Source organism: Xenopus tropicalis, chromosome 6 (assembly GCF_000004195.4).
Source record: "Xenopus tropicalis strain Nigerian chromosome 6, UCB_Xtro_10.0, whole genome shotgun sequence".
Lineage (NCBI taxonomy): Eukaryota > Metazoa > Chordata > Amphibia > Anura > Pipidae > Xenopus > Xenopus tropicalis.
This window is the reverse complement of record NC_030682.2, coordinates 43,878,611-43,896,349: the sequence shown is the minus strand read 5'-3', so window position 1 is coordinate 43,896,349 and position 17,739 is coordinate 43,878,611. Positions and strand designations below refer to the sequence as shown.

General features: G+C 36.2%; 1 protein-coding gene across 3 annotated transcripts in view; it reads left to right on the top strand.

The window, feature by feature from the left end:
• The window catches only part of ankrd28 (ankyrin repeat domain 28), an 81,848-nt gene that overhangs the window by 35,707 nt on the left and 28,402 nt on the right, over positions 1–17,739 (top strand). For all 3 annotated transcript variants that reach the window (XM_031904540.1, XM_031904539.1, XM_012965566.3), the window contains exons 2-7: positions 110–193; positions 9,370–9,448; positions 11,666–11,736; positions 13,151–13,351; positions 14,951–15,038; positions 15,441–15,583. In XM_031904540.1, the coding sequence (XP_031760400.1) occupies positions 110–193; positions 9,370–9,448; positions 11,666–11,736; positions 13,151–13,351; positions 14,951–15,038; positions 15,441–15,583 (666 nt within the window). The remainder of the gene's footprint in view (positions 1–109; positions 194–9,369; positions 9,449–11,665; positions 11,737–13,150; positions 13,352–14,950; positions 15,039–15,440; positions 15,584–17,739) is intronic.

Below are 17,739 nucleotides of genomic sequence, written 5' to 3'. Positions count from 1 at the left end.
CCTTTATGCAGACCACCAGAGCCATATAGAATTTACAAAAAGCACTTATGCATTTATGTTTTCAACTACATTGTGCCTTTGTTTAAATCCTTGTTTCCTATCACTTCAGCCACCCCTGGTTCAAGCAATTTTTAACGGGGATCCTGATGAAGTCCGGGCATTGATATTCAAGAAGGAAGATGTTAACTTTCAGGTAAGAAGTAATATGTAGTGTACTTTACATCCAGGGAATTTGTCTTTCTGTAGTTTTTATATACTTTCAAAATGAATGTTATTTGATTTGCAGATCCTTATAACTTGGTTTTTATTCAAGATAATATAATATATTGTTGATCAGCAATGTTTTGTGTCTTGATTCAGTTCAGGCACAGATTCTAACATATTAAGACAGTATTTTTAAAAAGTTAATTGGTGCTTCTTTAAATTGCTCCCAGTTTACTTGTACCAAAAGGGAACTGTTGTTAATAGGAAAGTATATTTAATTTTTTCAGCCAAACACTTTTAAGAGTAGAGAATCTAAGAAATCGAAGAAAGTTTCCTTATGGTTTATTCAAGTAAATACTTGCTATGTAGCTGACATTTTGTTAAGGATTATTTTGTACCCCCACTAGCCTCGGTTTATTACTTGAGTCTGCAAGATTTTCAATATTCCTGATTAAGATTAAATCTCCTGTGGTCAAGTTGTGATGGCTTTCAAGTAGCCACTGTTTCTGGTATCTAGACTAATGGTAATAAATACTGGGAGGTTTCTATAATGTATATCATTCTGTTTTAATAAACTTACCCTTTAGGTAACTCTAAGGGCTTTGACTCATGGAGCTACTTGTAGCAAACTACTTTTTACAACTATAAAATACCCTGCCACAGACAATACTGAGATTTGTCTGTGCTGAAACACACACACACACAGACAATTATCTGTTTTGTCTATTTTGTTTTACAAGTACCTGGCAACATGTAGCTTCATGTGTCATTGCCCTGAATAGCATTAGTAATAATAAACACTTGTTGCTGTTTCATGAACCTATACCACACTGCAAATGTATGTACAGATCTGTTATCTGGAAACCTTTTATTCAGAAAGGACTGAATTACTGGATGGCCAGCTCTCATAGACTTCATTTTAAGCAAATAGTTTTACATTTTTAAAAGTGATTTCCTTTTCCTCAGCTTGTAATTGATCCTTATTAAAGGAGAAGGAAAAGCTAAGTCACTTGGGGGTGCCAAAATGTTAGGAATCGCTTACCTTTTACCCCGGGCTGGTGCCCCTGTACGGAGAGAACAGCACCAGCCCGGGGTAGCAGCAAGCGCTTCCTCCTTCGCCGCATGCGCAGTAGAGTGAAAAGCCGAACTTTAACAGAGAAGTCGGCTTTTTCACTCTACTGCGCATGCGCCTGACTCTCAGTCAAGGCTTAGCGAAGGCGGAATGAGGAAGCGCATTGCCCCAGGTGCATCGGGCTAGTGTGGTTTTCTCCTAACAGGGGCACCAGCCCGGGGTACGAGGTAAGCGATTCAAGTCACTTGGGGGTGCTTAACATTTTAGCACCCCCAAGTGACTTAGCCTTTCCTTCCCCTTTAAGCTGCATGAATATTGGTGGCAAAACAATCCTGTTTCATTTTATATTCGTGTTTCATGGAAGTTGATTTATTGAGATGAATGGAGGTGATGCCATCCGTAAATAGTTAGATAAAGCTCAGGTTCATGCATGCTGCAAATATGCTCAGTTATAATTAAAGTTTAACAAAGTAGAGTGGGAATGTTGTACATTATGTTTTGGGGTACTATACTAGTCTACCCATATTTGCATGCTGGTTTTGCTACTATAGAGTGAAACACTCCTTTTCAATATAATCTATATTCACAGTTTTTTCTTTTCCAGTTTAAAGCACAAATGGGGGGATGTAATATAGGTTGCTAATGTGAAAAAAGGTTGCAATGCCAATATTCACATTTTGAGCAATTTTGCCTTTGCATAAATATAATATACCTTTTGCACTTCATGGTACAGTAGGCTAGAGATTGCGAAGTTGTTAGCTTGCGCCTGTGTGCCAGTATAAGTAATAAAACTTCTTTTATTGCATGCAATAACTTCTATTATTTGCAATGCAATAATAGTCTAATGAAAAATATTACATTGCAAAATGCATATTTATTCTGTTTTTTTCCCATTTGTTTTATTACACCCAAAGTTTTTTTAAGGTTTCCTTTGATAAGCAAAACTGCTAGCCCTGTGTCAAAGGCTGGTGCAACTCTGTAGGTCTTTAAATTGTGCATATGCCACTGTTCTACCACATATCAGTTTATTGGCAGGTGAGCTCTTAACCTGCCAGTCCGATGATGAACTGGAAAAAAAAAAAAAAAAATCATATTTTTTATTGTTCATACAAATAAAGTTAAATAAATCGTTTACAAAGCCTGGAAGCAGAACTAAAAGGTTATATTTTTTCACCTGATTTTTTTACATTGGTGTTCCTTGTAACAGCATTTCACTTTAAGAGGTTTTTTTTTTCACCTGCTACTACTTCTCTTCAGCTGCCAATACATTTTAACTTTTGTACCACATACTTTGTCAAAGAAAACTAACCACACCAGCAATACTGCTGATTTAAGAGGCTTAACCTGTTGGAAAATGTCATCCGAGAAGTGTTTTTGAATGGAAACAATGTTATATCAACACACAGGTTTTCTTTTGGAAGTATGTTCTTTTCTTTCTTTATATATCAACTGTAAACAAACTGAAAACAAAGAAAAAATAGTTATGGTAAGGTAGCCTTGGATAACCTTTTGAGGCTTGCTGTTAGATCTCTAGGGAGTTATGAGGAAAAGCATTAAATATGGAAAATACATGATGACATGGCATCCAGAAGGATATAGTCACCTTCCCTGGCAAATGTCTAACTGGGAAAATGTTTAAATAACACTAATAACATTCCAGCTGGAAAGAGTGGTAGAGGAAAATAAGATTTCTTATGAGCCAAAACAATGTACGTACATACGTATGTATATTCTACAACACTCAACTGGATTTCACTCCTTTGACCTTCCTCAAGGAGAATTATAAAAGTATAGGGGTGTTGGCTGTCAACTGCAACCTGCTTCATCTGTCATCAATACCCTTCAGAACTGTCAAACCTCAGATTTGCTTAAAAAAACAAAAAAAAAAAACACTGCTTACTGTTTACCTACCTTGTTTGTTTAGTCTAGGAGCTGGAGCTAAAAGTGTTGCTGTTTAAAAATTTGCATTTGCATTATTATTAATGCCCAAGTACAGAGAGTGATTAATCAGCAGTAAATTTTGAACACTGCTACTAGTTTCAATATAAAAGACTTGATTGGTTGCTATGGACAACTAAACTGGCGCAGTTTAGCTGCGTTTTTAAATCAGCCCTGGTATCTTTTTTTTTTTTGCTTGTCAGTCGATTCTGCACTCAAAATATACACTGCTATATTTTAGGTAAGAATGCCTTGAAAGCTCTGTTTGATACCACATGATTCCAGTGGCAGAGTGCCATGAGGTGGATTTGAGTGTTTTTGGACAGTAGGCAGAACTCTTGAAAACTTTTCACCACTTATCCGAGTGGCTTCTTCAGTTAAAATGAGGGGTAGAGAATTCCCCGGCATTTAAACCCTTGAGGGTAGTACAGTCACAGATTGAACTTAGGTGTTGGCTGAAACTGACAGGTATAAGTAAGTATGATGCAGTCACAATGGTACCGTGATTCTCAATGATGCAGGTGTTAATCTTTCAGAGTACATGGCTGGAAGTGTGAACTGTTGTGAAACTGCCGGGGTAAGGATGTCAAAGCAGCATTGTAAGTTGTTTTCACAAGCGGTGTCTCAGGCCCCCTCCTCGGTTCAGGGATGGTTTTTTCAGTCTGGCATAAATGGCCTCTTTCATACCTCTTTCAAACCATCTGTTTTCTTGGTCCAAAATAAGCACATTACTGTCCTAAAAAGTATCCCTTTTACTTGAGGTATAGGGGAATTCCCTACCAGTCATTTGAACTGAAGAAGCCACTCGGATGAGTGTTGAAACCTTTTTTAAGAAAAACTCCAGTTGTTTCAGACTTAATTCTACTAGATACTGTATATCATAACCCGGGTGAATGAGAATCTTCATAGAGATATTTCTCTTTTTAAAGGGGAACCAAACTTGAGCTTTTTTAAAATTAAACATAGTTTCAAGCAGCTTTGCAACATATTAAATAATATGCAGCCTTTTTATGATTTTTAACATAATAATATAGTTTGGAACAGTAATCTAAGCCTAACCTCCTGTTTTCCTGCTGATCTGACTGACAAAAAAAAATGGAACAGTGGTCGACTGTCCCCAGCCTGCCTTCAGCCTGCATCCTTCTGAGCCCACAATTTCCCCTGCACATAGGATGTGCAGGAAAGCAACATCACAGTGCAATGCATTGTGGGATATGTAGTTCCTGCATGTTGTCTGTAAGCTGGGGAGAAGTTGTTAGAATTTGTAACCCTTAAGGTTTTAGTCCCTCCTCCCCTGACAAGATTTCTAAATGATGCAGAAAGAGAAGAACTGTTTTGCAGCTGGATATTTAGCATATTAATATTATATATTGATACTTTTTGAAGGAACAGATTGCAGTGATAGGTATATTAGAAGTTTCTGTATAGTGTGGGCTCTTTAACAAATTTTGGTTCAGAAGCCGGAGTTCCCCTTTAAGTTCACCATAACCTTAGAGAGTCTCTGACAAGAAAATGCCCATAGGGGAGACTTAGCAGCCATGTGAAGAGCCATCTAGTTTACTGCCTAGGCAAGCACACCCATCACATTATGGGTATAGTAGAATTGGCAGTGCCGTGGACAATACTTTCATAGATTACATGGGGCATATTCATTAAAGAGTATGGTACGTGGCACTTTTACAATTACAGTGTTAGTCTTTAGAAACTAAAGACCTTTCTTGTCCATTGAAGGGCACTTACCATAGGAAAAGAAATCCCCCACTAGAGGTGCATTCTGAATTCCATACTGCTTTTGCAAAAAAAAATAATCACCCTGGATGAGTGCTCTTGTGCAGGTGCCCTCTAAATCTCTATATAAAGTGTATCCGTTGACATACATTATCATCTGAGCTATGTAAATATGTTAATTATATGTCGTTGCTTGGGTAAAGTGTTGTGCCCCTGGCTTTTTTTTTGTTTTGCTGTACTATAAAAGAAAGGGAATAATAATCATTTGAAAGCTTTCAGATATTCACATTGACTCCTTTCTAAATGCTCTCTCCCTTTTCCATGGATTGAACTCAGGTGCCCACCAGTGAATATTATTTTGCAAGGTTTGTAGTGTTTTTAGAGCTGTAGTGAGATTCACCCATACAGTGCCGGTACATAGCCATGTGGTTTCTACCTTGTGATACACTGGCCGCTTAGCTCTTCGGAAGGGAGATTGCTTTCAAATCATAAGCAAGGGTTACTTTGGTTAATTTGTTTCTGCTATGTGCCTCTCTGCAATAGCTGCAAGCTGTTTGAACCTGCTGTAAAGACTTTTATTTTTAGCAAAGGGAGTGGAAAAAGACATTGTATACCATAAAGGTATTTGTGTATGAGAAAGTAGATTTTGCAGCAAATAATAATCTACCCGCTGTTAAAGATTGAGCACTTTTATTTAGTACAGGAAAATTAGTTGGTCTCCAAGCAAAAGTATAAAGTTTGCTGGTTGTGAAAGGAGAAGGGGAGATTAAAAAGACAGACCATGTAAATTAACATTTCCTAATTTTTTTTGTGTTTATGAACCAGTAATATTTATATATTTTTTTTGTTAAACTATTTCCCCTTTTTCCCCTTTTACTGCAGTGTTCTATGATTGCTTGAAGATATCACTGTTTTTAGCAGTTTTTTATCTTGGGCTGCTGCTGTTTGTGTGTTCGTTGCAATATTGGAAAGCTATAGGGAGTTGTGGTCCTTCCAATATTCTGCTAATTGTTTAACTGACTTAAAAGATATTTGTGTGGTATATTTCACAAAGCCAAATGATCATTATGTTCTATATAGGATTATGGTTGCACAGCTATAAATACACTCTAACCTCCCATGGAGAACCTCTGCAGCTGCTTCCCATTCATTTCAATAGAATAGACTGTCGGGGCAGGCATTTATGTCAGTAGACGGGCTTTGCTAGGGAATGTGATAAAATCATTAAGTCCCTATGATAACAAATGTATTTGCACAAGTGTCTTTCTATAAGCAGCCCATTTCTCTAGTCAAGTGACCACTAGCAGAGAAAGACATTATCCCTACAGTTCTTCTTAAAAGAAGCATGATCAAAACATTTTTTGCCATTGACCTAAATGTTCCTAGATTTATCAAGAACTGGTTAGACTACCTATATGTTGAACATACAGACAGGTAACTTGACTTTTCATGAATTCACTGTGTCTTGTGTGATTTTGATATGAACCTTAGATTGTAAGCTCCACTTGAGCATTTTAACCTCTGACAATTTTTTTTTACAAACTACATGGTTTAAAATGTGAAAATATTCATTATTATACAATGGATGGCCACATTGTTGCAATTGCTATTCTTTCACAGTATTGACTTTTAAGAGAATACTTTATAAACGGCTACATTCAACACATTGGTTATTGGAATGTAGTGCTGATTAAACTGTTTTAGGGGTACATAAAATATTGCGTGGCCTTATTTCAACTCATTGTTTATTCAGTCTTGGAAGGTGTTTGCTGATTGCAGTTTTCCCACTGATGTATTTGTAGCCTGTAGTGGAGTGTTAGGTTGCTATAAGTGCTGCACATTGAATGTAGGTTCAGATGTTTGTTTCTTCGTTGTAGTTGGTGCCATAGAATTAGAGTGGGCTCTACAAGGAGCATGTCGGATTCATTCCATACTATTTTAAGACCAGAATAAGTATTGTATGCTTTACTCATTCTTAGAGATGCAACCACAGGCAAATGGCTGTTACCTAGATATACAAAGAGTGGATGGTGGTGCAGCCATACCTTGCCCCCCATGTATAGGTGAGCAGTATAAAATAGTCAATTAATAAAACTAAGCATGATCCCAAATTTTGTAAATCTTTATTAAAATTAATTTTCTGTTTATTGATTCTGACACTTCTGCTTCTGTAGTGCCTGGATTTTTGCCCTACTGAGGTGTTTTAGGCCAGAAAAGGTCCACACCAGTTCCTTTGCAATTCTACTGGCCAAATTGCTGGTTAATATGGAATGTTAAGCTGTCATCACATGAACACACATGAAAGTAGTGGGTCTCTGCACCTGTTTAACTGCATCTGTCTTAGGGTGGTCTTATAATGTTCTCTATTGCATAGAAGCTTATGTGGTCTAGCTATAGAATGTGCTCATACTGTGTCTCCTACTGCTTTGACTACATATACCCTCTGTTATAAATTAAAGCAGAAATTGACATTTTCTATCAACAACAAAAGTACATTATTTTGTCAATATCAATATTGCTTTTTTTTTTTTTTCTAACAGTATGGTTTGGGCTACAGACCAGTCAGTGTTTCAGTATTTTGCACTAATTACAGACAAACCTGAAACAGGCTATCTGCAGATACATATGGCTGTATCCAGACATATATGGATAAATGGCTTTGTGTGGCTCATAGTTGTCAAGAAGGACCTAGAAGTAATGGTCAGCATGCCTCTTACCATTCTGGATAACAGGTTTTATACCTGTATTTTAGGATTTCATTGTGATTATTAGTGTCAGTATTTGTTTAAGCGAGTACTCATTACAAAAAAAATTTGCAGGTACTGCTATGCATATAGCTAAACAGGGCATACTGGGAAATTGAAGCTACACTATGTTTGTTCTTGTTTAAGATAATCCCTTTATCGACTTCTGTTTATCTATGCTCTGGTAAGCTATTTTTCTACAGGCAGTTGAGTAGCTTCAACTTCCTTGTTTGCCATGTCTAGTTAAAAAAAAAATAACCGAAACAGTGGTTTTGTTTTGTAATTAAAACAATTTACAAAGTGTATTTAGTGTTAGCTGAATTCATGTTGAACTCATGTTGGAAAGGGACTGCACTCCTGTACCAGCTCTCTTCTGGACACCATTTTCCATTCACTTTTAGGTTGTTGCCCTATGGTTTTGTGTCAGTTACTTGCAGGCTTCCTGCAGCTCATTAGGGAGGCACCCTTACCCCTACAAGCTTTAGGTCAACACACTTAAGTATGCTACCCATCCAAGCCTAAAGGTCCCCATACACGGGCAGATCCGCTCGCTTGGCGATGTCGCCAAGCGAGCGGATCTTCTCCCGATATCCCCCACCTACGGGTGGGCGATATCGGGAGAATCCAGGGTAATTTGATCGTTTGGCCCCAGGGAATTATAATGACGGGCATAGGCAAAGGCATAGGCAACAAACCAATGCGGTCCCCGACCGACTAGATTTTCTAACCTGCCCGTTCGAGATCTGGCTGATTTTCAGGGTCGTCGGGAGTGCCCATACACGGACCGATTAGCTGCCAAATTGGTCCAAGGGACCGATATCGGCAGCAACTATCGACCCGTGTATGGGGACCTTAACCTAAGGATATAGGACAGAATTAACAGCTCTAACCTGTTTCATGCTAGCTTGAAATCCAGGCCGCAAAACAATCTAAAGCATAGTTAAGCATGTCAGCCGAAATAAAGTAAGCATTATTGTTTAAAATAAGTGAACCTTCTCCCTGTTACAGTTCTATCCCATTTTTTTAAAATGTTTATGCTAGTGTGTTAATGAGAGCACTGCACATGTATTTTTAAACCTTTGCAGAAGATAATAAAATTAATGTACTGCTTTAAAGGGTAAAAAAGCAATTTACATATGTAAGTGCCCTTGCTGAGGCTAACCTACTGAGCCCATGCGTTTTTCAGTTTCCATGTTTAGCTCAACCAATAACATAACCATAAATTTTAAGTGAATAAAACTATGTCAAAAAGTATATTTAGCACAAGCCCCACGGAGGTGTCAGTGTTAATGCTTGTGCAGGTGGAAGGCCTCTCCAGTGTGCTGATTCCCACGGATTATATTTTAGTTATCCTTTAAATTGATGTTAAACACAGGTAATGCCCTTTTTACAGTGTAACAGGTTTTTATATGTTAAACATTTTTACATCAGTGTTGATCTTAGATGTTGAAAAAAATCTATTTGATATTTCATTTTTGTTTCTTAGATATATAATATTACAAGTATATTATATTTGTAGATGTTAGCAATTATTTGTGAAAAAAAATCAGTGTTTCCTTTTACAGTGACTAATTTATCTGCAGTTGTTCAATAACAATGCATGTCATTAAAAATTTTTATGAGTTTATTTACTATGGCAATACATTGCCTATTTTAATAGGACATTATATTTGTATTTTGCAGGATAATGAAAAAAGAACCCCACTTCATGCTGCTGCATATCTCGGAGATGCTGAAATTATTGAGCTTCTAATTTTATCTGGTAGGTTAATTTCCAATTTGTTTGCCTATAAGCAATTTTATTTTCTGCTACAAATTATATAGGAGCTCCATGTTGCAGAACTATATACAGTATGGGCTGCATGTAAAAATGGTTTTGGACACTTGTCCTGTATCAGTGGTGATACACAGGGTTTTATTTGATAAAATTATCTTGTTTGTATGTGTTTAAGTTATTGTTTTTATTTAAGGGATTTTGTCATGATTTTTATGGTATATTTTTTATTTCTAAATGACACTGTTTATATTGCAAATAATGTATCCTACCATTTAAAATTTTATTCTTGAATCAACAATTTTTTTAGTTGTAATATTGGTGTGTTGGCACCATCTCAGTGCATTGTGCCTGAGTCTGAGCTTTCAGAAGGAGCCAGCACTGCATAATGGAACTGCTTTCAGATAACCTATGGTTTTTTCTACTCCCATGTAACTGGAGGAGTCCCAAGCCAGACTTGGATGTCTTACTATTCAGTGCTATTCTTATATTTACCACTTTTAGCAATACAGGTGTCAGAGAGCTGCTATCTTGCTAACTTCCCGTTGTTTTCCTGATCAGGTGCTGGGGAAGCAGGGAGGGGGTTGCAGCTTGCAGAGCAGCAGTAAAGTGTGACTGAATTTTATCAAAGCACAAGTTTTGGAACCCTGGGAAATGAATAACAAGGCTAGCCCCATGTGAAATTTGAAAAATAAATATTATAAAACATGTCTATGCTTTTGAAAAAGAGATTTCAATGCAGGATTCTGGTGGAGTTCTGTTAACTAATGCATTTTGAAAAATATATGTTTTCCCTTGTCAGAATTTCTTTAAGTGACCCTGACATAGTTAAAGGATGTATGATATATGTGCTTGGTTTTTGGTTTGTTGGTTTCTTTGTTTTTTTTAGTTGATAGAGAAGTAATTGTCCCATATTTATTGCCCTCTTTCTAAATGCATATTAAAGTTTATACTCAAGAAACAGCACCTGAACAGCCTGTGGGGAAAGGCTCAGACCTATTTTATGAAACAGACTAACCATAAATATTTGCTATCACAGAAAAGTAACTTGTTTCGTGTAAATAAAATAATTATTTGTTTGTAGTTCTTCAGTTGACATGTTTTCTCATGCTTTTACCTTAGCAATGTTATTAAACATGACAGTTCTAGATATTGTATAACACTTCTCAGGCAACAACGGGAGCTGTTTTTTTTTTTTTTACCTAGCCACAAATATGACATAAATTCTTCCACCAATATTTACCTTTGTTAATATTTACTGATTGTCAGTATCGCTGGTTGGAATTGTTTAGTTTCCCTTTACTTTTCTAGAACCCCTAAATCGTAGACCAAGTTACCACACATGTTTTTTTTTTTCAGGGTTTCACCAATTTGCATGTGCACATTAGGGTTTAAATTCAGTTTTGAATTTAGACAGATCTTTTATGGATGATTCAGTTTTTGGCTGAATCTAAGTGGATTAGGTGCACTATTAGGTAGCTATTTCTAAAGACTATTTTTCTTTCAACAGAAGGTAAACTTAATTATATAACATAAATATAAAACTGAGGCTTTCACTTCTGAATATTGGCTGAGCTGACTTACTACCATCCAATGTTTCAAAGTGTGAGACAGCATATGCATGCCAGGTGTATGTAGGGCAATGTAATCAACCTGTATTTTTTTTATATATATCTTAGAGAATGAGCAATTATCAGCATCTTTTCAATTGGTCTTCATTTTTTGCCCTCTTCTTCTGTCTCTTTTAAGCTTTCAGATGGGAGTCACTGACCCCAACAGCCCATAAACTATTGATGCTGTGAGGCTACAATTTTGCTATTTATTTTTATTTTTTACTTCACTTTCTTGACTCTCTCCTAGTCATATTCCAGTCTCATTCTAACTGCTGCCTGGTTCCTAGGTTAACTTTAACCCTAGCAACCAGATAGCTGCTAAAATTCCAAACTGGAGAGTTGCTGAACAAAAAAAAAGCCAAATAATTTAAAAACCGCAACTAAAAATGAAGACCAATTGCAGAGTGTCTCAGAATATCACTTTCTAAACCATACTAAAAGTTAATGTAAAGGCGAACAATTCCTTCAATGACTTATGGCCAAATATCACTTTAGCCAACCATGTTACATTTTATGTTTTTCCACGGTTGTTTTGGTGCCTGTTACTGGTTAAAAATACTTAATAACTTTCTTCCACATGTTTATTTTACAGGAGCTAGAGTAAATGCCAAAGACAGCAAATGGTTGACTCCTCTGCACAGAGCTGTGGCATCCTGCAGTGAGGTATATGAAAAATGTAAAAAAAATATATGGTCGCATGTCTAAATCTTTGACTGGAGATTTTAAATAAATGATGCACCCAGCAGTGACCTATAAAGGAACTCGTGCTTGGGTTCCCTTAACACCAAGTGAATAAGTTGCAGCGATCGCTAGTATTAAAAACAAGCCCTTTAACTAAACTGTACATTCCGTTTTGCAGAGTTTTCAATCGGATGTTAGGTTTATACATAAACTACCTGTTAAATATTGTTAAATAAAAATCTAATAATAAAGCCCAAGTTATAAAATATAAGACTACCAAATGTTCTAAAGGATTTCTTGACTATGCAGAAGGCTGCAGTTCATGGAACTATACCTCGGACAGACTTTCACATGTATGCATTTTCCTGCATGAAAGTACATGTTTGTTCGTTTATATCAAACCACCTTCTACCCTCCCACCCACAGTTCTGTTTAACTTTTATTCTTGGAACACAAACCTCTTCTTCCAAACCACACCCTCTTTTGGTTCTGCTCAAGTCCTACCACCTATCCACTGCTATGTTCTTTGATACACCAACACACCTGGAGTGGAGAGGTAATAGAATGAAAGAGTGCTGGACCAAAAAAAGTTTCTAAAAATGCAGCCCTTCCAAACAAGCCTAGTACAAAACTGTTAATACAGTTGATAATAAATAAGAAGGCTACAACAAATTGCAATTGCTATGGAAAACATTGGTCTCATAGTGGGGACACCCAACTTTAAAAATCAGGAACTCACAGCCAAAGTGCATAATGCTTCCTTTAATAATAAAGGTGCAGTCAAAGTGGTGGGTAGTTATAGACACATTTCAGTCTAAAAATATTACGGTATGTTTATGGGAACCTTTAACAATAGGATTGTTTACAATACTTACTTAAAACTTGAAGTTATAGTCTACTTCAATTCTTGTGTGGCAACATATTTCATTAGTACACTGGTAACATTGTCTATTTTCACCTGTGTAAAGAGGCCATGAACCAAGTTCTTTAGCAGTAGTGCATAATATGCTTAGATAAAATGCGACAGGTCAGGGGTGTCAAAGATTCCCAATGAAGTTTTATGCTGCTGGAGGAAGTCTTCATGGGATTAGGCAGCAGACCATGTAAGAAATGTTAATAGAAACAGTAAAACATAGTTTGAGTAAATGTATAGTGTAAATATTTATAAAATACTGGACATAATTTACAACGTTTATTTGGACGCAAAGAATACAGAAAAACCACTGCACATATTTCAGTATTTAGATTCAGTCACAGAATGAACACTAGACAAATGCACATGTTGGTTTATCTTTAACTAACTACTGTATTATTGTAAAAAATACTACTCTGTGGCATAAATGTATTGGCTTTTTATAATTTATTGCAATAATCTTTCCTTTCCTTTTCTTTTCAGGATGCTGTTCAGGTGTTATTAAAGCATTCAGCCGACGTCAATGCCCGTGACAAGAACTGGCAGACCCCTTTGCACATAGCAGCAGCAAACAAAGCTGTAAAGTGCGCAGAAGCACTGGTGCCTCTTCTTAGCAATGTAAATGTATCTGACAGAGCAGGGAGAACGGCATTACACCACGCAGCCTTCAGTGGTCATGTTGAGGTATACTGTTAAAATACATAATGCAAATTGAACTGCTCATCTGTTTTAGTTTGAGTTGATTGCTAGGAAGTGATAATTGTCAGTAGGTTGTAAGGAGTTTTTGGTTTAGCATTCTACATTTTCTTTTTCTCTCTCGCTCTCTCTCTCTCTCTCTCTTGTCAAATAAAGAGTACATCTTAGCAAAGTTCATTAGAGGCATTCAGCTGTTCTAAATCAAGAGTTCCATCAGTGTTCTTAATTCAGACCACAACTTCCTGCAGAACATAGACTTTGTAAATCTGCCAACTTTCTGGTAGAGTTAGACATCAGTTTAGGGACCCCTTTTTTCCCCAGTGTTCTTTATGAATGTTAATTAGGTGCTGCTTTAATATGTTTAATCACATAACCTAAAGCTATAAATCTGTTTACCGTTTATTTGAAAACAGATGTATAAATTTATTAATATGTTATGGTTTTTTCTTCTTATTTTATTTCTGGATTCTTCTCTTACCAAAGAATACTGTCATGAGAAAACATGTTTTTTTTCAAGACCATGGGGCTAGCCATATTCTTAATTTCCCAGGGTGCCACAGCTATGTGACCTGTGCCCTGATAAACTTCAGTTACACTTTACTGCTGAGCTGCAAGTTGGAGTGATATCACCCCACTCCCAGCAGCCGATCAGCAGAACAATGGGAAGGTACAAGATAGCAGCTCCCAGTAGATATCAGAATAGAGCTCAATAGTAAGAAATCCAAGTCCAGCTTGGGACTCCTCCAGTTACATGGGAGTAGGCGAAACAATAGGTTACCTGAAAGCAGTTCTAATGTGTAACGTTGGCTCCTTCTGAAAGCTCAGACTCAGGCATAATGCACTAAGATGGCTGCCTACACACCAATATGACATCTAAAAAAATACATTTGTTGGTTCAAGAAAAATTTTTAAATAGTAGAGTGAATTATTTGCTATGTAAACGGTGTAATTTAGTAATAAAAAGTACACAATTATATCATGATAGAATCCCTTTAAAATAAATGTGATTAAAGTGCTCTTAAGTGCACTGCCAGATCAGTGACAGGGCATGATTCAAACAGCAAAGGTTCCACTAAAACTTATAATGCCAGCCTTCCACAGCCAAGTGCAGTTATATAACAGCAGCAGAATGTAGGACAGGCAGCAGGAAGGAATCTAATAAGGGAAGCCTCCTGAATAGGGGATTGAAACATGGGATGCATTCCCTGCAGTGGTGATTAGTCTTTGATTGCTGCAGTATCATCTCAATATTAAAAAATAACATTTTAAAATTGCTCAGTGAAGCTCTTTATGCAGGTTTTTGTAAACCTTTAGTAAGGTTTTTTTATCTATTTAAAAAAGATGAAGCTTTGACTGTTTAATTCACATTAGTGCATGTTCAGAACAATCATTGTCTCATCCAATAAACCCAACATATACTGACATCTAAGAACAACGCTATGCACTTTGCTACCTCAGCCATTTTATGTGTGTTCAATAATCTGCAATCACTAACAGTTCACTTAGAAAATGTTTAATCTAATCATGTTATGCCACAACACCGCCTATAAAACTATAGTATTAAAGTTTACTTACTTTACCTGACAGATGGTGAGTTTACTTCTGTCTCGAGGTGCCAACATTAACGCATTCGACAAGAAGGATCGGCGGGCAATTCATTGGGCAGCATATATGGGTAATTTTTTTTTTTTTTTTTTGGAAATTAAAACATTTATTGCAAATGAAATAGAAAAGGCTTAGCACAAAATACAAATACCTTGCTTCCTGCAAAGCAGCAACTTATGTTGATTTTTAATGCAATTTTTGATTCTTTTCTGATACTCTTTAGCCCTCTCTAATACATTCTAACTTTATTATTTATGCAGGTACAACATATTATAAGGTATAATATAAAGCCTACTAGGAAATGCAGGATATACCAGGATATATTACATGCCATATCCATTATGTTGCTTGCATATCCATTATGTTGTTTGTATTTTTATCTTGTGTATATTTGTGTATTAGTATTTAACTTCTGTAAGTTTCTCCCTTGTGATATTTGAGCACTTATTGTTACATGTATTTATTTTTCTAGGTCATATTGAAGTTGTAAAACTACTTGTGACTCACGGAGCTGAAGTAATGTGTAAAGACAAGAAGTCCTATACACCACTACATGCAGCTGCATCAAGTGGAATGATTAGTGTAATAAAGTATCTTTTAGACCTTGGAGTAGATGTAAGTTGTAATAAAGCAAAGTTAGCCCTAATTACTACTAAACTGAGTTTTTTTTATTGTACAGAATTGTCACTGAGGTGATAGAAGGGAGGTAATTTCAAAAAGAAAAAAAGGCCCTTCTGGCTGGGACACTTGATACTTGATTATTGTTGGGAAAATACTAAGGCTAATGCCACACACAGCATTTTCTCTGCAAGCCGAATACCACTTTCTAGGAATACGTCCCTAGGCTAGATGTGCCTACAACCAAGTGTATTCAGTGCTTTCCGTTGCAGGCACAAGTAGAAGTTTTTTTTTAAACGTAAGGGCATATTTTCTGAATGCGTTTTATCGGCTTGCTGAGAATACATTACGTGTGGCATTAGCCTAATTGTAATGTTGGTTGGCCAGTGCTTTACATCAGCTGCAGCACAATAATTAACAGTTAATGGGGTATCAGCCAGTAGCAGAACAGTGCATTGTAGTGCCCCAGTACAAAAGGATTTTTTAGCCTTTGTGCAATCACTTAATATATTTTTGTAATTAAAATTAGATGGACCCCTTAAATTTTTTACCCCTTGCAGGAGAATCAACATTTCATTAGATTGTCTACCAGTATGTTGCAGCTTATCCTTACTGTCATTTGCAAGTAAATGCAGAGTATATTGTGTGGTTACTTTTTTTATATTATTCACCTGTTTAGAGACTGTGATTTAAGAAAATATGATCGCATTTGTTTACACTGTCCTAACAGGAAAAAGGAAAAAAAAAACAGTGTCCTTTTGGGTCTGTTTTTAGACACTGAGCGCTAAAACCACACCGAATTGTGAATCTTTGTTGCAAGTTCAGACAACTTTTTAGAAGTAGAAGAATTGATCTCCCACTAATAATTAATTAGTCTCCAGATGTATGTTTTTTTAAATTTGTTTCCTAAAGTGAAACTCAAACACTTTTTGCAGTTGCTTTTTATAGCTTGTGTTTTTACAAAAAATGTACATCTTTAAAAATTGAATTTTTCCCTTTCCTGCAATCACGTTTTTCATTAGCAGCTTGGTAAACCATGTCACAGACTAAACTTTTATACATTGATGCATTAGTTGAACTGATTCGCAGCAGTTTCCACTACTAATATAGGTATAGAATCTATTATCAGGTATAGGATCTATTATCCTTTCTGTAATTAGGAACTTTCTGGATAATGGGTTTCCAGATAAGGGGTCTGATACCTGCATTATGTATTCCCTTAACTTTACAAACGGCCATCGCAGAGCAACAGTTGTAATTAAATACATTAATTGCTGGCATTTCTCTAAAGCTGCTGACATAAGTATCAATTTTAACAGTTTAGAAAATCGGCACGCATGAGGTGTGGAAAGGAAAGTAATTAATTTTAAAATTACACTTAAGGGAAAAAAAAAAGATAAAAGGCAACTGAAATAAGTTATTTATGGAGTGTTATTTGAAAACTGTACATTTTGTGATTGTGAACTGCCTATTTAATAGCCTTTGAAATGAACACTCTGCAAAACATAATTTGATATGGTTTGTTTATAAATGTTGCTTACATTTGTATATCTTATTAAAGGGATTCTGTCATAGAAAAACATATTTTTTCAGAATGCATCAGTTAATAGTGTTGCTTTAGCAGAACTGAAATCCAAAATAACAGATTTTTTTTTTTTTTTTTATTTAACTTAGAAATTTGACATGGGGCTAGATATGTTGTTTCCCAGGTGCCCCATCAATGTGACTTTGACACTTGTAGTGCAAAAAATGCTCCTGTGCCCCACCTAATGGTATATATGATAACAGCACTCAATGTTAAAAATCCAAGCCCAGCTCACCAAATTCATGACTCCTTCAGTTACATGGGAGTAGGAGAAACAATAGCTTATCTAAAAGCAGTTCCATTGTGAAGAGCTGGCTCTTTCTGAAAGCTCAGATGGCTGCCTACGCACCAATATTCCAGCTTAAAAAAATACATTTGTTGGTTGAAAAATAATTGGCAGTAAGTAAATTATCTGCTATCTAAACAGTGTAATTTAGATATTTAAACGTACACCATAAAATTATGACAGAATCCCTTTAAAGAATTGTGGTAAGTGCAAACTGATCTCAGTAATAAATATTGCTTTAGTCATAACATTAATCCAAAATGATATCTCGTTGTTTGTATT